Raw genomic sequence first — 22,533 nt, 5'->3', positions numbered from 1 at the left:
TGCTAAGTTTTCAAGACCTGACAGTGTCCTCAAGCTGTGAGAGACAGGTTGTCAAATTCTCTCTCTAGCTATTCCTTTCGTTCATCAATTATATCATATTGACGCAAACTTTGGTAATTTGCGCGTTTTTAACCAGTGATGTACTGACGAATGTTTTCCTCGAGCTGGCCTCTCTTACAGTCAGTTTCCCTCCTTTATTTCAATTCTTACCAATGAAGGAATGGAGGTTGTTGACCTAACAGAAAGAGAGGCAAGAATTCATGCTGATTAATTAATTGTGATGTGTTTTTAGCGGAACTTGACACAAGGAAAAATCACCAGGTGTTTTCAAATTTCTTGTGAATTGTGGTCTGACATTAGTTTCTTACCGGAAGATTATCTTCTCAGCTTTCATTTGTGAAGTGACGGCCGCTTGAATATCGAAATATGAAAACGTGGCTTTGGATTCTTGGCTGGTCTCTTTCCATCCTGACCTGTTCTGGAAATGGATTTATTATCTTTCTTGTTTGCAGAAGACGGCGGCTTCGAACAAAAACCAACGCATTTATAGTTTCTCTTGCTGTGGCGGACTTTTGTGCTGGGTTGACAGCTTTTCCCCCGCTTTTCGTCTGTAAGGCGATAAATGGATGCGATCCTAAGGCCTTCTTAGCAAGCAGGGTGGATTATCTAAGGTGGCTGTTCATGTACTCATCTGTGACAAACTTGTGCTGTTTAGTCCTTGAGCGCTACGTTGCTGTTGTAAAGCCGTTAAGGTACTTGACTTTTTTGACGCGCAGACGCGTTTTCCAGATGATTTTTATCTCTTGGACCATCGCAGTGGTTGTTGTCTTAGCTTTTTTACTAGACTGGCTTGTTTTTAGTGAAATTCTGCTGTTTAAGGTTCTGACGTTAATTGTCATGGTTTTATTAGAATTTTTGCCGTGTTGCGGGTTAATTTTCTGCTTTGGATCAATGTACTATGTTATTTATAAGCGCGAAAGAGCCGCCCACATCTTAGGAAAACAACTCCGCTTTAATCAGCGATTTTTGTTCAAAATCCCGGAGAAGGCTGCTATAAAAATAATGGCACTTGTTATTGGCTTGTTTCTTGTAGCCTACTCGTTCGCTTTGCGATGTAGCCTCATATTCATTTTGAACAATCACGAAAAGCCGTGTGATGATCAAGAATACAAATTGCCACTGCTTGTATTAAACTCCGCCATTAACCCCGTCGCTTACGCCGTCTTCAAGAGAGACATAAACAAGGAGATAACACGGTATATTTGCTGTGTTATGTGTAAAAAAAGAAACCACATCGAACCCATTCATCAAAACAACTCTTTTATCCTACGCAACTATAATGTCTAACACGTCAATCCAGTGAGAACTGCAAACCTTGGATAAACTTCTTCTCAACCAGAATTAGTCCATTTACCCACAATCATTCCTTCCACAAGTCAACAATCAATAGCAAAACGATGAAATTAAAATCATGTTTAAGGATTTCCTTACGGTGTGTCCATGGTGGGAAGAGTAAATCACATAATGGTTGAAAATAATTTTTTTAATCTCATCGATTCTTACCTATTCTTATTCCTTTTGATTTCTTTTCTTTTGTATAATTTTGCTAGTTTGTCTATTTCATCTTATAGCTTTAAATGCCATTCTGTGAGTCAGGCAGTCAGCCTATCAATCAGACTGAAGTTTGCTGACTAATGGCAAATGTTATCTGCTTGTTTCTTCTAGCTTACTCATTCACTTTGCGATATGGCTTTAGATATAGTTTGAACGACGGAAAACCGTGTGATGAAGACTACAAAATACCACCATAACCACTCTCAGAACTTTGTGCATTTACTTTTTATCTAAAATTCACAAACGTAACAACCCAGGTCGACCCATCGTGTCGGCCTACAGTTGTCCCGCGGAACTTATTTCCAGATGTTTAAACAAAATTAAGTTATGTCTCCTATCGTCAAAACGTTGCAATCATACATTAAAGACAGCCAACCAACTTTAATTTCCTTGGCGAAGACGAACTTGTTTTTATCGTGGATATTGCATCTCCTTCTACTGTCATTCCTAATTTGGCGAAGGTGTCTTGGCCCTCAAACATTCTGAAACACTATACTCCGCCTAACCAAACGAGTGCTTACACTCAATTGCTTTTCATTCTGGGACTATTGTTACAAGCAAACCAATGGCGTAGCTATAGGTAGCAAAATGGGACCCAACTACGCCAGTCTTTTCGTAGGTTTTATTGAACACCAATTTTTCAGTCAATACAACGACCCCAAACCTGAACCCTACGGCCGCTACATTAACGACTGTACCGGCGCTACCTCCTGTATTATAGAGGAGCTAACTCAAGTTTTAACAGCAGTCAACTCCTTTCATCGGGCTCTAAAGTATACCTGAGAAATTTCCGACGATTCTATATCAACAGTTTGTGTACTAGAGTGTACTACAAACCTACAGACTTATACATTTACTTGTTCTATTCGTCTTCGCCGGCATCCATCACGTGTCCGTCTGAGTCCGTGTCATATTTGCCTGCCTCGGTTCGCACCTCAGCAACTGTCACTTCAACGATACAGTCGTCAACAATGTGGCATCTGTCACATTCCCACCTTCTGAAGTACCTTTAACAGCTCTTTTTTCGCTGCTGAGCCCTACTGGTTGATCTCCACAATTGAAATCGTTCCTTAGTCCCGCCAACAAGTCCACGTTGGTAGAATCTTGCTTCGAGAAGACGGCTGGTGGAAAAGCCCCTGCCTTGTCCTTGGTAGTTTCCTCCCGAACTGTCCTTTGTCCGACGGACGATACTTCTTCAAATATTTTTTCAAAGTACTTTCAGTCTCGGGGCTGATCTCTTCTGTTGGCATTTGCAAACTGCATGCTGGTCGGAGAGACGCAATAGTAGGATTTTCATGAGTAAAATACTTGGTTGCCCATTTTGTTACTCTCTTCAATGACTTTTTGGTAATTATTCCAAAGTATCGGGAATAATAAAAAAGGCGGTGAAGGTGTCACGCTTAAAATGGGAAACTGCAAATAGATTCTCCACAACTGTTTGATTAATGTGCACAATCCAATTTCTTCGAGATAATCGTTATTGATTGAAGCTATACTGTTGTGCTGTGTAGGCTGCGCATTCCATCTTCATGAAGTTTAATTGAGACTTGACTTTTAATAGACACGTTTCCTTCAGGAAAGCAGCTACCAGACTTAGGTTGTAATAGCACTTCAGTTTTCTTTATGGAGATCGAAAGGCCATATCTCTTTGTGGCATTACTAAGGCAGTCAACAAGAACTTGGACATCTTCTTTGGTGTGAGCAACAAGAACGCAGTCATCAGCGTAGAGTAGCTCTCTGTCCAGTATATTGGTCTTTGCCTTAAATCGTCGAAGGTTGAATATTCCTCCATCGTACCGCACATTGAAATTTATGCCTTTCTCGCAATTATAAAAGGCATCATAGATCACAGCGGCCATAACAATGCTGAACAGCAGTGGTGCAAAAACACAACCTTGCTTGACACCATTATCTACGTCAAAGGGAGCAGATTCCAGCCCACCGTCCACAACACGTGCTTGCATGCCATCATGAAAAGATCAAATGATGTTTATCACCTTTTCTGGGAAACCAACTCTGTGGAGGAGCATCCAAAGTCCTGTACGAGACACCGAGTCAAAGGCCTTTGTTAGATCCACAAAGACTATATAGAGGTCACGCTGGTGTTCTCCGCATTTTTCTTGCACTTGACGCGCGGCAAAAAGCATGTCCACCGTACTGCGGTTCTCCCTATATCCGCATTGGCTTTCAGGGTTCACCTCCTCCGCCAAAGCAGTTGCCCTTCTCCCTATTATACGTGCTAAGGTTTTTTCAGCAATATACAACAGCGAGATGCGACGATGATTGTTGCAGTCCGCTCGTTGGCCCTGTAAGGTTTATAATTTATGCAAATCAAACAGATTAGTACTTTTTTCGAGCGAAATGCAAATGAGATCTAGTTTTGCCGGATGTCCAGTTGAGATCAGCTGGTTTTCTAGACGACACTTCCTGATTCTCTGGCAAACGAGGAACTTTTGAATTTACTGTGCTCAACTATAAACCGTAAAACCGACCGACTAGCATATTGTAATTTCTCCTTACGGTATCACAATCAAAGTCATGAGAATCATGAAGGAAACGAACGTTAACCAAAGAAGCTCTTAATTGATAAACTAAGTCTACTTGTCATTTAAATAGAACAGCAAAGAGAATATTCATAGCAGTGCGTAGAATATTAACCCCTGATAGCAAACAAGATCGAGGGTGAGAGTTTATTTGTTAAATGTATACCTTTATGATTTAAACCGACAAAATGCAACAAGAAGGTAAACGTTTTCTGTTGGACATGTAATTTTAATTGAACAGGCAGACAGCAGCTGCTATGAACACCCCCGCAACTAGAATGCGAATGTTCAAAAATGACAAAAGGAAAAAAGAACTGCAATTTAAGCCATGAAATTCTGCATCTTCAGTGATTCTTCTGTTTCTCATTTCTCCTCTTTTTACATTTAAAAACAAGTTTTCACGCACGTGGTGACCCCGTTGATAACAGTACTTTTTACTGAAGGGTTTTCCTGGGTAAAAATTCGATTATAATTATTATTATTACTATTATTATTATTTTTATTATGACATGATGAGAAGTTCGTCTCATATCAGATAATAAGATCTAATAAATTTGCATAAGCTTTCTTGTCACATGACCCGGCCGGCCTATAGTAAAAGTGGGTGCGCCATCGGTTTTCAAATGCAATTTAACTCGGAATTCACGATTCAGGTAAAAGATTCTCCTTGAATCGCATAGTCGAATACAAATAAAAAAGAAAACAGCAATAAAATTGTTTGGTTTTATCCTAAATGTGCGCTCCAGTTCATTTAAAAACAAGGAAGAACCTCAGGCTCACTTTGAAAAACGCTTTTGTTTGTTTTTGGCTTCTTCAAAGGTGGCAATGGTTTTGAAACAATTTAAAAGGACATCTTAAAAAAATGTCTCCTGTTGTGGTGTTATAATTTGACAATAGTTTTTATGAATATGAGGACGCGAAACATTATTACTTGGCCTCGTTTTCAACTCGCAATTCTACGCGAAATACCTCGCTTCGTTAACCAATCAAAATGCGAGATTTTATTCAATTATGCGATTCTATCTGACACACCAATAGGAGTGCTGACAATGTCCTGGAGCTGTCAGAGAAAGATCATCAAACCCCTTAGTTAGCTATCTTTAGAAATTAATTTCTTGCTAGTCATCAAAATTTATCATGTCACCGCCAGGACATTATTATTTGTGCACTTTTCATCGATTAAAAAGCAAATGCTCGCAAAAACGTCTCCTTGCAGCGTTTCTCTCATGTAAATAGTATACCATTAACTTACCAAAGTAGGAATGGAGGCAGTTTGCGCAACAATAATGGTCCCGAGGCCTCTTAGATAATAACTGATGCGATGATGTTGATTAGTATTCAAATTCATGGTTAGCGTTATGAAGATGTTGTATTAATAATATAGAGCCATCCTTTCTTAGTAACAACAGATATGCTTATACAATAATGCCATTTCTTTTACTGCACCGTTATAAAAATTCTGTTCTAATATGAGACTGAATTTGTACAAAAATTGCTATTGACATACCCTGGCTGAACTAGCATGGAAGAAGTTATAAACCGTTTCTTAACAGCTGTTGTGCAAAAGTAAACTTTATTCTAGGATCTACCTCTCCCAATGCTGTTTTCACGCGCATGCAGCTGTATTCAAATTCGTCTCGCTTTCGACGAGTCGACGAATTCGTCTTAACAGGAACGACGATCGATCCTTGGGGAAAAAATATGTGTTCAAGAAAGACAGTTACTTCTCCCCTGATTAGTTAATAACTCCATAAGCTAAAATTAGGCATAAAAAAAAACAAACAAACAAATAAAAAACACGACAATCGACGTCATCAAACTTAGAAATGTAAATGTTATTGGTACATTCCTTCTAACTCACTCATTCGCCTTGCGATGCAGCTTTATATTCATTTTGAAAGACGAAAAACCGTGTGATGATAAAGAATATAAAGTTCCCCTTCTTAAATTAAACTCAGCCATCAACCCCGTCGTCTACGCCGTCTTCAAGAGAGATAAATATGGAGATAACAAGGCATATTGACTGTGTCACGTGGAAAAAAAGGAACCAAATTGAGCCGATCATGAATGAAAACAATTCTTTTATCCTACGCAGCCATAATGCCTAACGCGTCAATCCATTAAAGCATAACAGCTTATATGAAAATAAACCAGAATCTTTCTTCAGCTATAATTATTTTTTTCCACAATTCGACAATCAATTGTAAGGGCTGGAAAAATAATTGCATTTTGAGGCAGAAAAACGTTAAATGATGAAGAACATAATATTCCTCTCCTTCAACGGTTTTAACTGAACTCTGCTATCACAGTGACTCCACTGTTTATGCCGTCTTCAAGCGGGGTATCAAGAAGGACAAAAAGTTTTTTTCACATCATTTGGTTAAAGTGAAACAATTTTTTCAGCTAATCCAAGAACTCTAAAACATTTGTTTTTTAAGTTTGCATCAGTTGTTACTCGACTTAGACGTCGTCAAGTATAAATAGAAGTAAAATTATATTCCAGGATCACCTCGAGGTGTTTGTTTTCTAAACAACTTCGCTTTAAAAACGAGTAGACTGCTTTTTTTAGAGATCCGCTTTTCACGCGTATGATGCAAATCAGGCAGATAAGTACTATTCCTAATTAAATTACAAATGAGTTTTCGTTTTTATGCCAATTTAGATCAGCTGGTTTACTGTAAGAAACAGTTCTAACCTGGCAAACAAGCAACTTTTGAATTTCCTGTGTTCAAGCCCCAAACCCTGGCTAAGGCCACATTGTTCATTACGCTAACACCGCTGAGTCAAAGTAAGATCTTGAGAATCTCATAGCACGATCCAAAAATGTTGCAAGATGTTGCGTTGAACTGTTCTGTGCATTTCACCGGGTTAATTGCTTTGCTGATTTGAAGCTGTTCTGAGAGAAGCTGTTTCAAATTATATTTGAAATTTAGCCTTACACCCATAGTTTCACTGTTTTTGCCATTCACCGAATAGGTCATAGTGCATTCATTCTTGCACCTTTGAAATTTCTCACAAGTGGAGGAAACAAGTGTAGCTGAAAAAATTGTTTCACTTTATCCAAATTATGTGAAAAAAACTTTTTGTCCTTCTTGATACCCCGCTTGAAGAAGGCATAACCGCCGCCCGGTTAGCTCAATGGATAGAGAGCTGGACTGTAGTGCGGGAGGTCGAGGGTTCGAGCCCCGGCCGGACCAACACTCAAGGTCTTAAAATAATTGAGAAGAATTTGCTACCTTTCTATAACATCAAGAAATGGTTAGATATTCTAGTCTTCTCGGATAGGGACGAATAAATGGAGGTCCCGTCTCCTGCAGGGTTGGGGCAGGAGACGTTAATTTCCCACACACGAGATTACTGTGTGATGGATGTCCTCCCCTGGGGTGGGATGGGTGGGTTAGGACAGCAGGTCCACATCAGCTATTACAGCGGCCAATTAATCAACCTGCTTAAACAAATAAATGAACTTGAATGAACTTGAACTTGTGAAAAGAGTAGAGCTCATAAACGAGTAAAGCTCATAAATGAGCCAGTGGAGCTCATAAATGATTATTAGTCGTAATTGGCATCAATAAATTATTTCAAAGGTATGGTTTTAGCCGGAAGGGAAAAAGCAAGAACAGCGGGGGTTGAAAAAATGCTAAGTTTATTGCACGTCCACCTACTAGTTTTCATCCGAGTTAAGTCAATCAGTTAGTCATCAATCAATCAAATTCTTTTTTTAGACGATAATTGTTAAAGCTGTAAAGGTTGTAGGTTCGTTTAGTGTTACTTCAATCTCTTTCTCGTACGTTTCTTGACAGTTTATCTATGTACAATCACCTTTCGTTTACAAAATGGAAACTTGGTTTTGGATTTTTGGCTGGTCTCTTTCCCTTCTGACCATAACTGGAAATGGATTTATCATTTTCCTTGTTTGTAGAAGACGGCGGCTTCAAACCAAAACCAACGCGTTTGTCGTTTCACTTGCTGTGGCAGATGTTTGTGTTGGGCTGAGTACTGTTCCCCCACTTTTCGTTTGCGAGAAGACAACTGGGTGCGATCCTGAAGTTCCTTTTGCTAACAGGGTGGATTATTTAAGGTGGCTATTCATGTACGCGTCTGTGACAAATTTGTGCAGTTTAGTCCTGGATCGCTACTTTGCTGTCGTGCAACCTCTCAAATACTTATTGTTTATGACGCGCAAACGTGTTTCTCAGATTATTTTTCTTTCTTGGGCCCTTTCAATTCTTCTTGTTAGTCCCGATGTTCTAATATGGCTCGCTCTAAACGACAATCGTTCTCTTTTCTTAATTTTTTCTTGGATAATCATGACTTTCGTCGAGTTCCTGCCGAGCTGTGGTCTTATCTTTTGTTTTGGTTCAATGGTACAGGTTGTTTATAAACACGAACGAGCCGCCCGCATCTTAGCGAAACAGCTTCACTTTAATCATCGATATTTGTTCAAAAACGCGGAGAAGTCTGCTGTGAAAGTGATGGGAATTGTTATAGGCCTATTCCTTGTTTGTTCTGCATGCTCTCTGCGATGTAGTCTTATATACATTATGAAAGAAGAACGACCATGTAAAGATAAAAAATTTAAATTGCCTCTGCTAATTTTAAACTCTGCCATAAACCCTGTCGCTTACGCTCTTTTCAAGAGGGATATAAAGGAAGAAGCAAAACGGCGCACTTGCTGTGTGATCTGGAAGAAGAGAAACAACATTGAGCCTCTTAATGACTTACAATTTTTTTCTAAATAGATAACTCGTTCTATGGCACAAAACGTAAGACGTAGGACAAACATTCCCTATTGTATATATTAACGTCGAAAAATAGTAAACGAGTTGCCTAATTTTAGAACTAAAATTTATCGACTGAAACTCGAAGTGAACTGTTTCTACCTGTACTGTATTAAATGAGAACAAAAAATTGCTCTTTGACAGTTACTTCTCCTTGGTGTTTTTAATACTTTCACAGGCTAAATAACGGTATCGATCAAAGGACCCGACAAGAAACGTCATCCTTCTTATTTGCACCAAACGACGACAGCGATCCAAAACCAAAGTGTTTCTCGTTTTACTTGCTGTGGCGGATTTCTTTGTTGGGCTAAGCGCTTTTCCCCCCACCTTTCGTCTGCGCGTAAAGAATTGGATATGGCCCTAAGGTCTTCTTGACTGGCTTGCCAAAGAGTGGTTCTGCTGTTTAAAGTGCTCGATTTTTGTTTCAAGCGAGAAGCTTTTTTCTAAATAGATAACATTTTATTTTGAATGATCATAATCAACGTGAGACAAGCACTAACGATTGTATAAATTAATGTTTACAAGCAGGAAATAAGTTGACTAAAATTATTTGTTTGGGGAAGTGTTCTTACTCATGCCATATTTAAATAACGTTAGACTCCTGATCTAATTTGCGAATAAAGGAGTTCTAGAGTCGATGGTGATCGAGATCAGATTGTTTTGAAATATTATATGGATTCGATTGTGTTGAAAAAACTTACTTTACTATTTTCTTAGAAAATAAGCCTAAGGAACTTAGTTGTTAAAGCAATCAGCTCGTTATCTTTTTTGTTTGAGTGGAGCTAGTTAAATTCAACAGAGCGCATAAAAGGTTTGCATTAAACTGGAAATGTTTGGACGAATTAGTGTAAACATTGACAAAAATGCGTTTTAAGAGATCCACTTTTCAGAGTAAATCTACATAAGATAAAGTCAGGCAGATTAGTACTCGTCCCAGTAAATTGCAAATGAGTTTAAGTTTTGATGTCAGTTGAGATCAGCTCCTTTATTATAAGAAACAGCTCTACCCTGGCAAGCAAGCAACTTCTCAATTTGTCTTAAGACTGACTAGCGTCAACCAAAGAAGCCCCTGATTGATAAACAAATTCCCCTTCCCATAAGCACAGAAAATGTATACAGAAGACTATGGAGAATTCTTATATTAATGTTAGGGTTTAGAGAGTTTATTAAGACCTGACAATGTCCTCGAGCTGTTGGAGACAGGTTGTTAAAATCCTTATCTAGCTATTCCTTTTAGTTCATCAAAATATATTATGCTAACGCAAACGTGGTAATTTGTGCGATTTTTTGTTAGAAAGTACAGAAGCACTGACGAATGTTTCCCCCGAATCGAACGTGCCTCTCTAACAATCAGTTTCCTTTCTTTATTTCAACTCTTACCAATGAAGGAATGGAGGTTATTGACCTAACAGCAAGAGCGGCAAGAATTCATGCTGATTAATTAATTGTGACGTGTTTTAGGGAGAGTTTGCACCAGACAAATTCACCTGGTGCTTTCAAATTTCTTGTGAATTATGGTGTTACATTGGTTCCTCACCGGAAGATTATCTTCTCAGCTTTCATTTGTGTAGGGCCGGCCACTTGAATATCGAAATATGGAAACGTGGTTATGGATTCTTGGCTAGTCTCTTTCCATTCTGACTTATTATGGAAATTGATTTATCATCTTCCTTGTTTGCATAAGACGGCGGCTTCGAACAAAAACCAACGCATTTCTAGTTTCTCTTGCTGTGGCGGACTTTTGTACTGGGTTGACAACTTTCCCCCCACTTTTCGTCTGTGAGGCGATAACTGGATGCGATCCTAAGGCCTTCTTGGCAAGTAGGGTGGATTATTTAAGGTGGTTGTTTGCGTACGCGTCTGTAACAAGCTTGTGCAGTTTATTCACCCACACCCTTGGCCCAAATTCAAAGCAAAAGCGAAATTCTCGGTCTGGACAAGATACCAAAGAAAATTATTCAATTATTCAATTACGTCCGTGGACGGAGAACATGCAAGTTCGAGCATGAAGATTGCTCATTTGAATATCCGTTCGTTTAGTCTCCCTCGCAGCACGTCTCGTACCTCAGGGGTCAATCTTGGGTCCTGTGCTTTTTACTGTCTACATTAATGATGTAATCAGTGCTATTAGCCACAGTCAAGCCTCTGCGTATGTTGATGATTGTCAATTGCATTTTAAATTTCCCTTATCAGAATCATCAAGTGCTATAGTCGCCGTAAATCATGATCTTAGGAACATCAGTAGATGGTGTGCAGAGAATTCTTTACTCATAAATCCCGAGAAGACAAAATTGGTGGTTTTTGGCTCAGCACAACTTCTTAAGAGGCTACCTCATATCTCCTTAACTCTGCTGGGCAAGACTATCTCACCAGTTTCGTTTGCTAAGGATCTCGGGGTATATCTTGATCAATATCTTAACTATGATGTGCATATTACTAAAACAGCCTATAGTTGCATGAACTAGTTAGTACAGATAAGAAGAATTAAACACCTTTTAGATAAGAAAACACTTTTATTACTTATAAATAGCTTTGTTTTTAGTAAATTATTTTATTGTTCCTCAGTGTGGGGGAACACATCTAAGCGTAATCTACACAAACTACAGTTGGTACAAAATTTTGCTGCCAAAGTTGTATTAGGTTTAAGGTCGGCACACACGAGGGGACCAGTCCCTGCGACTAGTCCGTGCGACTAGTCACGGCGACAAGTCTTTGAAGGGTTTACACGAGGGGACCGGTAGCAGGGACTAGTCCCTTAAGGCGTTCACGCGAGGGCACTCAATTGCACAAGAACATAGGAAAATTAAGAGGCAAAAGATGTTTCTTAGTCTGTGGCGTTACACGAAAACAATTAAAATTTGGTGACTTTTCATTGTAGCACTATTAAACATCAACGCAAACGGACTACATTTATTCAGTCGGATTATTCATGCCTTTAAGTGTTCCGTTTTTGTTTTTTTTTTATTTCATTTTTAACAGACACAGTCAAATAGGGTAAAAATTCCATCAAAACGGCTCCAAGACATCTGCATATGTTTACAAAACTAGAAATAGTTTTTTATTCTTCAGCTGTAGAAATCTAGAAGTCAGGGAAAATTCATCATTAGAAACTGCAATGTTTGCAAATACCGGAAGTCACGCATCATGCTGACATCATATTGGCTTATTTACCGTTTAGTCGCAGGGAATGGTCGCACAAACAGTTCACACGAAGGGACAAACATTTGTTTCATGCGACAAGTTCCTGCGACTGGTCGCACGATTTCAAACCAGTTTGAATCCGTGCGATCAGACGCAGGGACCAAATTTTGGTCCCTGCGACCACAGAAATATGTAGTTCACACGAAGGGACTAGTCGCATGAAACTGGTCGTTAGGACAAGTCGCAAGGACTAGTCCCCTCGTGTGTGCCGACCTTTAAGGAAATCTGACCATATCTCTCAGGGGCGGAGATCTCTTAGATGGTTAGATGTTACAGAAAAGGTTTTATTTAATGATTTAGTTTTAGCATATAAAGGTGTAAATGGTTTAGCTCCAGACTATTTACGTAAATATTTTGTTAAGCGTTCAGCAGTTCACAATAGGAACACAAGGGGATGTAATGATTTTGTGATCCCCCGATGTAGATTGTCGACGGGACAAACGGCATTTTATTTCCGCGGCCCATGGGAATGGAATGGTCTACCTGACAACATTAGGAATACTAAAGATATTGATATTTTTAAGCGGAAACTTTTTAACAATATGTTCTATATGTAGTAAATTTGGATATACTTTGAATGATTTTAAATACATTAGATTTTAATTAAATTACAGTAAATAAGTTAGTTAACATTATGACTGAAAAGCCTTGTTGAAGGGAGTCTCAATAAAGTATGTATGTATGTATGTATGTAGTCCTGGAGCGCTACATTGCTGTTGTAAAGCCATTAAGGTACCTGACTTTTATGACGCGCAAACGTGTTTTCCAGATGATTTTTATCTCTTGAACCATTGCAGCAGTTGGGGTCTCGGATTTTTTAGTAGAGTGGCTTGGTTTTAGCGAAATTGTTTTCTTCAAAGTTCTGATATCGATTCTCATCGTTTTATTAGAGTTTTTGCCGTGTTGCGGGTTATTTTTTGCTTTGGTTCAATGCATTATGTTATTTATAAGCACGAAAGAGCCGCCCGCATCTTAGCAAAACAACTCCGCTTCAATCAGCGATCTTTTTTCAAAATCCAGGAGAAGGCTGCTGTAAAAATAATGGCAGTTTTTATTGGCTTGTTTCTTGTAGCCTACTAATTCGCTTTGCGATGTAGCTTCATCTACATTTTGAAGAATTTCGAAAAACCGTGTGACGATCAAGACTATAAATTACCACTGCTTGTATTAAACTCTGCCATTAACCCCGTCGCTTATGCTGTCTTCAAGAGAAACATAAACTAGGAGATAACCCGGTTTGTTTGCTGTGTCATATGTAAAAAAAGAAACCACAGTGAACCAGTTCTTGAAAACGACTCTTTCATCCTACGCAACTATAATGTCTAACCCGTCAGTCCACTGAGAACTGCAAACCTTGGATAAACGTCTTCTCAACCAGAAATAGTCCATGGGGGAGGGGGGTGGGGGTTCATTAATAGATAGTCACAGTGGTAGTCCGGAGATAAAAATCGCCGCGCACAAAAATTTATAAAATTGCATATTGTTATCAAATTTAAAGGGCTTGATTAAAATTGGTAATCTTTTTTCTAAGAGAAAATAAGAGAACCCATTATTTTCCTCTAGTTGTTGTGAGAACTTGTATTTAGGCCCTCGCATTTTTATATACAAACCCAATAATAATAATAATAATAATAATAATAATAATAATAATAATAATATTAATAATAATAATAATAATAATTTACATTTATATAGCGCAGACTTCTATGTGTATATTATCAGTCGCGCTTCACAATATCGTAAGGTAAAATTATGTTAAAAGTAACTAAAAAAATAAGAACTATAAAACCTACGAACCTATGCACTCGAACCCACCAAACAGGCCCCGCTGTACCTTAGGTAGGTCCACAGCTTTGCATTTAGTCCATAGAAAGATTTATAAATGTCAGCATGATGGTAATATTTTCACAGGAATCGTTATTTTGTCAGTGGAGTTTTCGTTTGTATCATGGTATTATTTTTCTGTGAATGGACTACTTAGGGTATGAATATTGAAGTAATACGAACTTCCCTATACTATTGTTGAAAACGAATGATTTGTTCGAATTGCCATTCATGATCTTCGGCAGTGGGAATTTTATCGACGTTATAATAATAATAGTTAATCTTTATTGAGGATGCCAACATCACAAAAATGTGGTTTACAGAGGGGTCCCCTAAAGGTAACTACATAAAATATAATTACCTAAAAATAAAAAGAAAAAAAATACATATCGAAAAATATGAAGATAAAACTACATTAATTTAAAAATTAACATGCGAAAAACGAAACAAATTAAAATAGTGCCTTCTTGATATCACGCTTAAATTGGGTTAAGGTGAGCACATCTCTTAGCGAAAGGGGTAAGGCATTCCAAGGGTCCGCTGCAAAATTTATGGTTATCCAGTGCCCCCATCTTCTGTGTGTGAATGATTTGCGGATATTTCGCTTGGATCGTGTATTATAGTTATGATAGTTGCTGTTAAAAGAGCGGTGAAAATTGTGCATAAAAAGGTTATTAACTACTTTAAAAATAAAAATAGCACGATGCTCCGCTCTCCGCCTTTCTAGAAGTTTCCAATGGAGCTTTGAAAGTGCATCGCTCGCGGAAGCAGTAGGAGTGGAGCGATAGTTGTGGGAGACACGACTTGATGCGCCGCAAAAGGCCTAGCTTCTTGTTTATCTTATTACGCATGTGCTCAATATGATCCTCCCAAGTAAGATTCTGATTGATAATTAATCCTAAGTAGGGAAAGCATTCTGCTTCCTTAAGCTGCTTTCCATCGACTGAAATAACAATGGAATCGATTCTACGTAGTCTCGAGTTATTATCTATTAGCATAAATTGGGACTTCTTGATGTTAAGAGTAAGTTGATTAAGTTTCAACCAGTCACATACTTGTCTGAGGTCCGAGTTCATCTTAGTTTCGATTTCTGAAATAAGTTTGGAGGAAAAATATAAAACGGTGTCATCAGGGCACAAAGTAATGCTACAAGATTCAAGAACGTTTGGTAAGTCACTCATATAAATTATAAACAATAGCGGGCCCAAGATTGAGCCTTGGGAAACTCCGACAGATACTGTGTCTGGGTCAGATTGAGCTCTGCCAGAGCAAGTAACTTGGTTTCTGTTGGAAAGGAAAGAATCAAACCAGTTCTGTGCAGCATCATCCACACCAAAGCGAGACAGTTTACGCAGTTACGTTAGACAGGCCACGTGTTTTTGTTGAAACAGATGAAAGTCAAGAACTTAACTTTGACACCACCATAAAAAAAAAATACAGGATTTCTTTGAATTAGTTACGAGTCTCAGCATCAACCCAGTAGAAATTTACTAGGTTTTTTTGTGTGGAGTGTTAGCTGCTCTCATATGCTATCATGGCGGACTCATTGTATATCTATGAAGTCAAATGTAATGCAAGCAAGAGTTGAAATTTCCATTAAGCTGTTAAACAAACAGTCATTTTTCAAAGCAACAGAACACCGTCTCCACCCTTATCAGATAACTGGAGTAAAAGATTTTGGCTTCCATTACACTAAGATCCTTGCTTCGGGGATTATGATCTTACATATTCATTTATTTATCATAAGTTTCTGGACAGTTATTTGTATAAAAACCACTCTGAATACAAAATGAACACCTGATTTTGGATTCACAGTGATATTGCAGGATGGAGCTGCTCTGATGAACTCGATGCATACCTGAGACATCAAAAACCTTCAGAATTATCGATTCGATATATCAAAGATATGTACAGAAAAGAAAACATATGTTATTTCAGTAGCTGCCGTGAATACTGAAAAGAAAGTGTTTCTGCTCTGGAAAATACGAATAACGTTTATTGCAAGCCACATTTTTACTTAGAAAGTTCTGGTATCTGTTTGACTACGTTAGCTGCGGTCAGGTGGTTTTTGCTGCACAGCGATAGACTTTAGATACCCTTGTCAGTAAGGAAAACTTCTACCTTAAAAATGCCAGCTTTCTAGATCTTGTCCACGTTTTCTTATAAAACCAACCAAAGTGAGAACAGGGAGTCCTAAATCTGCTTCTAAATCGTTTTGTTATGGGTGAAGCAGATAAAAGGGCGGAAGAGGTTTTTTGTTAAATACGTAACTTTACAAACGCTAACGGCAGCTGATTTGAACGCAAACGCGCCAGACTTAATTATAATTCAGAGTCACATCACGGAGTAAAACTTCAGTGTGTTGACAAGCAAACTAGCGCTTTTATTAACGAGCGCAAGACAGGTATAAGAAAAAATGTTCCGTAGTTAAGGAACTACCACGGTCTTCCATCGGTTCTTTATCGAAAGTTATCTTCGTTTCTCTAGCTATTTCGATTTGAGTAAAGTCACTCAAGAAACACTAAATGGAAACCTGGTTCTGGATTCTTGGCTGGTCTCTTTCCATCCTGACCATAACTGGAAACGGATTTATTATCTACCTTGTTTGCAGCAGATGGCGGCTTAGAACCAAAACAAACGCGTTTATAGTTTCACTTGCAGTGGCGGATTTCTGTGTTGGGTTGACTACTGTTCCCTCACTTTTTGTCTGCGAGAAGACAACGAGATGCGATCCTGAAGCCCTTTTTGCAGACGGGATGGATTTTCTGAGATGGCTGTTTGTGTACGCGTCTGCAACAAACTTATGTAGTTTAGTCCTGGATCGCTACATTGCCGTTGTGAAGCCTCTCAGATACTTATTGTTTATGACGCGCAAACGTGTATCTCAGATGATTTTTATTTCTTGGACACTCTCAATTCTTGTTATTTTTTTCGATGTTGTAATATGGCTCCTTTCTAAAGACAAGCGCTCTCTGTTTTTAATTTCTTCTTGGATAATCGTGATTTTCTTGGAGTTCCTGCCGTGCTGTAGTCTTATCTTTTGCTTTGGTACAATGTTACACATTGTTTATAAGCACCAAAGAGCCGCCCGCATGCTAACAAAGCAACTCCGCTTTAATCAAAGATTTTTGTCCAGAAGTGGGGAGAAGTCTGCTGCGAAAGTGATGGGAATTGTTATATGCCTATTTACGTTAACTTACACATTTTCTTTACGATGTAGTCTTGCACATATCCTGCAGAGCAAACAAACATGTAATGATAAAGAATATAAAATACCTCTCCTCGTTTTAAACTCTGCAGTCAACCCGGTTGCTTACGCTTTCTTCAAGAGGGACTTAAAAGAGCAGGTGGAACGATGCATTTGCTGTGTCTTCTGGAAGAAGAGAAACAACATTGAACCACTTAATGACTTACGATTTTTTCCTAATAGTTGCGATCGTAATGTCAGACGCACATCTCGTATAGAATAAAGTAATCGTATAGTAGAAAGTAATCTTAGCACAACCGGATTTGACAAATTTTGATAATAGTATGTTTCGGTTGAAATTCAAAATAAAGCATTTCATGCTACTCAAAATAAATTTCCATAAATTTGCTGAGCTAATTTGCAAACTCAGGGAAGACTGCCTTTGCTGACAGTTGAGATCAGGTTGTTTTTGAATCACAACCTAACTTTTACAATCTGCGTTTTAATTTTCTTAGGAAAAAGGCCCGAGCAAGAACTTAACCAGCTAGTTATCTCGATCTCCGTTCTGAGTGAAGCAAAAATTAACCAGGTGGAAACAGTTTGAATATTTAGTGTGCCTATGTTTTGAAAAGTGAAAGGAAGACTTAGCATTAGCACCGAAATGCGTTTTTCACCGACAAATTCACTGTGTATAGTTTCTAATTTATGCAAATCAAGCTAAATTTTAAATGAGATCTAGTTTTCTGGATGTCCAAAACGGTAAGACCGACTAGAATGAAGGAAACGAACGCTAACCAAAGAAGCTCTTAATTGATCAACAAAGTCTCCTTGTCATTTAAAGAAAACAGCATGGAGAATATATGAGCAGTACGTAAAATATTAACCCCTTATAACAAACAAGATCGAGGGTGAGTGTTGATATGTTAAATGTACACCAGTTTATGATTTAAACCGATAAAATGCAACAAGAAGGTACACGTTTTCTGTTAGATATACAATTTTAATTTAACAAGCACAAACAGCAGCTGATCTGAACAGCCTCGAAACTACAATGCGAACGTTCAGAAATGCGGGAAAAAAAGAACTGCAATCAAGCCATGAAATTCTACATCTTCAGTGACAGGTGTATCGTTCTCATTTTTCATTACTTTGTTTTCCATGTCTAAGATGACAGAAGAGGCTGTTTTGAATTTCCTGTTTAAAACTCCTCCACCATTATTCAGTTTTTCGTTTCTCTCCTTTTTAAATTTTTAAAAACAAGTTTTCCGCACATGATGAGAAATTTGTCTCATGTCAGGTAAGAGCTAATAAATGTACAGAAGCTTTTGTAAGAGTCCAAATAAATGAAAACATTCACACAGGGTGTGTAACTCCTTTGCGGTGTGGGCATACCATTATAAATTTCTTATCATCATTTCATCAGTATCACTTTGAACCAACCTTGTGATTTAAGTAATAGACCACAGTCTTCCGGCCTCTATAAAGTCGGGGGAAAGCTTATAAGTCAATCACCTTCGGCTCGTAATTTATGAGCTTTGCTCGTGTTCACCCAACATCTCAAGTGGCTTAATCATGTTATAGGGCCCAGAAAATGCGTCCTCTTGCTTTTTGTGACATATATGCCAGCTCTATAGCCTGATAAAGCGTCCGCTTGGATTGGAAACTGAATTGACCAATTTGACGATGTATGTGCGTAATATGTTCATTCATAACTCATCATCAATCCTCATATCATTGCTCAGTTTAATCGCAAAGCGATGAGTGCGATATCGGCTTTTAAGTGCAATTTAACACGGAATTCACGAGTCAAGTAATGGATTTTCCTTGAATCTCATGACTGAATAAAAATAGGAAAAAATGAAACAGCAATGATATTGCTTGTTTTTATTTTGAGTGCGCGCTTCAGTTCAGTTCAAAACAAGAAAGAGCCTCCGACTCACTTTGAAAAACGCTTTTGTTTGCAGCTGTGGTGTTACAATTTGACGATAGCGGTTACGTATATGTAGTTGCTAAACAATATCATTTAGCCTCGCTTCCAACTCGCAACTCCTCGTTAATAACTCACTTCGTTAACCAATCAGAATGCGAGATTTTATTCAATCAAGCGACTCCATCTGACACACCAACAGGAGTCCTGACAATGTCCTGGAGCTGTCAGAGAAAGATCATCAAACCCCTTATAGTTAGTTATCTTTAGAAATTAGTTTCTTGCTAGTCATCAAAATTTATTATATCACCACTGGGACATTATTATTTGTGCATTCGTCATCAATAAAAAACAAATGCTCGCAAGAACGTCTCCCCGCAGCGCTTCTCTCATGTAAATAGTATACCATTAACTTACCAGAGAAGGAATGAAGGCCGTTTACTTAACAATGATGGTCTCGAGGCCTCTTAGATAATAACTGATGCGATGATATAGATTAGTATTCAAATTCATGGTTAACGTTATGAAGCTGTTGTATTAATAATATAGAGCCATCCTTTCTTAGTAACAACAGATGGGCTTTATAAAATAATGCCGTTTCTTTTACCGCACTGTTATAAAAATTCAGTCTTAATTTGAGAATGAATTTGTAAAAAAATGAAATATTTGCCCTGTAAAGCAAGCTTCAGGATATGCAGTACTATTTTTAAGAATAAAGGCTGATAGTTTTTAAAGAAACTGTTTGGCGCTGCGTCGGTGGGGGTAACGAAATAATTTGAATATATCAACAAAGTTGAAATGGTAAATTGGCCACCGTTACGGTTATAAAAGCAGACGTTTCGAGCGTTAGCCCTTCGTCGGAGCGAATAGAGGAATTGTGGGTTGTGTGTGTGCTTTTAAATGCAGAAAATGGAGCTACGTGATTGGTGGGAACATGGCAACGAGAAAAACACGAATAAACTTGAGTGGAATGAAAAGCGTTCGTTGATACTTGTGGGATTTAGACTGCCGGTTTGAAAGATGAGCTTTAAGAAGTTGTGGTTTTAAAAAGGGGGTAAAGCGTAAATTGCTAGTAACATACACTGGCAGAAATAACATGGAGGAAGACATAAACCGTTTCTTAACAGCTGTTAGGCAAGACTAAACTTTATTCGGGGATCCACATTTCCCAATGTTTTACATTGTGCATGCAGTATTCAAATCCGTCTGTCTTTCGACGAGTCAACGAATTCGTCTTAAAAGGAACGATTATCGATCCTTGGGGAAAAAATATGTGTTTAAAGAAAAATAGTTAACTTCTCCCCTAATTAGTTAATAACTCCATCAGCTAAAATGAGGCTTGAAAAAACACGATAATCGACGTCATCAAACTTAGAAATGTAAATGTGAAAATTACCAGGCACTTCAAGGATTACAACCTCACATCAGCTGTTTATCTCGGGTCTTTTTTACAGTTTCGTTGGAGTAAGACACTTTTTTTGATTACTCGATGGCAACCTGGTTCTGGATTCTTGGCTGGATTCTTTCGATCTTGACCATAATCGGAAATGGATTCATCATCGTTCTTATTTACAGCAGAAGGCGGCTTCGAACCAAAACCAACGCGTTTGTCGTTTCACTTGCTGTAGCGGATTTCTGTGTCGGATTGATTGCTGTTCCTTCACTTTTTGTCTGCGAGAAGACAAGTGGGTGTGATCCTGAAGCTCCTTTGGCCAACAGAGTAGATTATCTGAGGTGGCTCTTTGGGTATGCGTCTGTGACAAACTTGTGTAGTTTGGTTGTTGATCGCTACGTTGCTGTTGTAAGGCCGTTGAATTACATAACGATAATGAAGCGCCGCTTAGTTTCCCACATGATTCTTATTTCTTGGGCGAGTTCCATTGTTATCCTTATTCCCTTTGTACTGAATTGGCTCGTTTTTAATGACAACTATTTCCTTTTCTCACTTATTTCGTGGATCTATATGATTTTCTTCGAGTTTCTACCGTGTTGCGTGCTCGTCTTTTGCTTTGCGTCAATGTCATGTGTCGTTTACAAGCACGAAAGAGCTGCCCGTATCTTGGCAAAACAGCTTCATTTTAACCATCACTTCCTGTACAAACGCGGGGAGAAGTCTGCTGTGAAAATAATGGCAGCTGTTATTAGCGTATTTCTTTTAGCTTATTCATGCTCTTTGCGATGTACTGTTGTGTATCTTCTCTATACAGAGAAAACTGCATGCGATGATCAAGAATATAAATTACCTCTTCTTGTTTTAAACTCTGCCATCAACCCTGTCGCCTACGCTCTGTTCAAGAGGGACATAAACCAGGAGATAAAACGTCGCATTCGCCGTGTGATCTTAAAAAAGTAAAACAGTTTTGCACCACTCTTTCAGTTCATATCCACTGAGAGCTCGGAAGCATACTGAGGATTGTGGGTTTTGGCTATCACTCTACACTTAGTGAAGGAGGTGAAGGACGATAGCAATAATTATCGAGAGCGAGCAAGGGCTGAAACAAAGATTTTTTTTAATTTAAGAGACATACCCCCTTGTGTATGGATTTATATTAAAATAAAATAATACTAAAAGCTGATATCATTTTAGAAATACAATTTTTTGAGTTTATGCAATATTTGAGTGCATGCAATAATGATGTCAGTTGAGATCAGGTGGATTTAACATTTTTCTCTATCAAAAATGCCAGCCGTTAGTCATTTTTAAGCAAGAAGCCCTCGTGATAACGAAGTATATTCAAAGGTTATCATGTAGTTAGTTATCTCTCTGTCCGTAGCTGGTAAAACAGATATAATTCAACACGGCGAAAGAGTCAGTTCACATTAAGTTTGATGTACAAAATTAAGGTAGACTAAAATATACATTACCCCAACGACAGTAAAATTTGATGTTGTGTCAAAATGTCCCCCAGAAATTCGCTGTGCGTGATCGGCATGACACGAGCTTGACGCAACTCGCGCAAATCCATTTTCTTAATGACTAGCCGCTGTACCGTGCTGTCTTGCTTCCTTCCCTTTTTCAACAATTTAGCAACGTGGAAACGGAGGCCATCTATTTTAAACTGATGAGAAATGGTCAATTTATTATGACATAAAGCCTCGCAACTGGAAATGTACTTTCAAGGTTAGCCTAGCAATTTTATTTTATCTTTTACTCCGTGATTTTGTTTTTTTATTTTTTTTGTTTTTTTATTTTTTTTGTTTTTTTTTTCATTCTTACTTCTCATAAGACAGTTATATTTTCCTTTTTCCAGTCTTATAGACGCTGGAAAGTTTTTTTCGCTGGTCTCTTAATATTTAAAATATTTGTTTTTTTAACTTGTCAGCAATAGTAATTTATTCTGGATTCTACTAGTTAGTTTTTTTATGCACGCGTTTGCATTTGTTTTGAAAGGTACCAAGAGTGAGGTACTATATAAATTCTTTTCTTAGCAACAAACAAAGAATGTGTATTACTGC

The 22,533-nt window shown here is 38.2% G+C and overlaps 4 protein-coding genes, 1 long non-coding RNA gene and 1 pseudogene across 5 annotated transcripts; 5 read left to right on the top strand and 1 right to left on the bottom strand.

The window, feature by feature from the left end:
• Nucleotides 1-50: 50 nt before the first annotated feature.
• On the top strand, nucleotides 51-1,999 carry LOC148741517 (pyroglutamylated RF-amide peptide receptor-like). Its single transcript, XM_088741788.1, has one exon. It carries the CDS (start codon nucleotides 427-429, stop codon nucleotides 1,345-1,347), a length of 921 nt encoding a protein of 306 aa, XP_088597914.1. The 5' UTR covers nucleotides 51-426; the 3' UTR covers nucleotides 1,348-1,999.
• A 3,714-nt stretch (nucleotides 2,000-5,713) lies between these two features.
• Nucleotides 5,714-6,540, bottom strand: LOC148741516 (uncharacterized). Its single transcript, XR_015994255.1, has 2 exons — nucleotides 6,019-6,540; nucleotides 5,714-5,844 (listed from the first exon to the last, which is right to left on the bottom strand). It is a non-coding gene; the product is annotated as an uncharacterized LOC148741516 (long non-coding RNA).
• A 1,238-nt stretch (nucleotides 6,541-7,778) lies between these two features.
• On the top strand, nucleotides 7,779-9,044 carry LOC111336614 (histamine H2 receptor-like). Its single transcript, XM_022942739.2, has one exon. The coding sequence runs from the start codon at nucleotides 7,994-7,996 to the stop codon at nucleotides 8,897-8,899; it is 906 nt and encodes a 301-aa protein (XP_022798474.1). The 5' UTR covers nucleotides 7,779-7,993; the 3' UTR covers nucleotides 8,900-9,044.
• Nucleotides 9,045-10,227: 1,183 nt separating this feature from the next.
• Nucleotides 10,228-13,465, top strand: LOC148741515 (histamine H2 receptor-like; annotated as a pseudogene).
• Nucleotides 13,466-16,296: 2,831 nt separating this feature from the next.
• On the top strand, nucleotides 16,297-18,511 carry LOC111336638 (octopamine receptor beta-2R-like). Its single transcript, XM_022942761.2, has one exon. It carries the CDS (start codon nucleotides 16,489-16,491, stop codon nucleotides 17,431-17,433), a length of 945 nt encoding a protein of 314 aa, XP_022798496.1. The 5' UTR covers nucleotides 16,297-16,488; the 3' UTR covers nucleotides 17,434-18,511.
• Nucleotides 18,512-20,049: 1,538 nt separating this feature from the next.
• On the top strand, nucleotides 20,050-21,596 carry LOC111336635 (octopamine receptor beta-2R-like). The gene has a single exon (XM_022942759.2). It carries the CDS (start codon nucleotides 20,567-20,569, stop codon nucleotides 21,428-21,430), a length of 864 nt encoding a protein of 287 aa, XP_022798494.1. The 5' UTR covers nucleotides 20,050-20,566; the 3' UTR covers nucleotides 21,431-21,596.
• The last annotated feature ends 937 nt before the right edge of the window (nucleotides 21,597-22,533 follow it).

The sequence above is a fragment of the Stylophora pistillata genome, chromosome 1, assembly GCF_964205215.1.
Source record: "Stylophora pistillata chromosome 1, jaStyPist1.2, whole genome shotgun sequence".
NCBI lineage: Eukaryota > Metazoa > Cnidaria > Anthozoa > Scleractinia > Pocilloporidae > Stylophora > Stylophora pistillata.
This window is presented reverse-complemented; position numbering and strand designations above follow the sequence as displayed.

Excerpts from the sequence above, each read along its gene's own strand:
- LOC148741517 (XM_088741788.1), top strand. The coding sequence starts at position 427 with ATGAAAACGTGGCTTTGGATTCTTGGCTGGTCTCTTTCCATCCTGACC.
- LOC111336638 (XM_022942761.2), top strand. The coding sequence starts at position 16,489 with ATGGAAACCTGGTTCTGGATTCTTGGCTGGTCTCTTTCCATCCTGACC.
- LOC111336614 (XM_022942739.2), top strand. The coding sequence starts at position 7,994 with ATGGAAACTTGGTTTTGGATTTTTGGCTGGTCTCTTTCCCTTCTGACC.
- LOC111336635 (XM_022942759.2), top strand. The coding sequence starts at position 20,567 with ATGGCAACCTGGTTCTGGATTCTTGGCTGGATTCTTTCGATCTTGACC.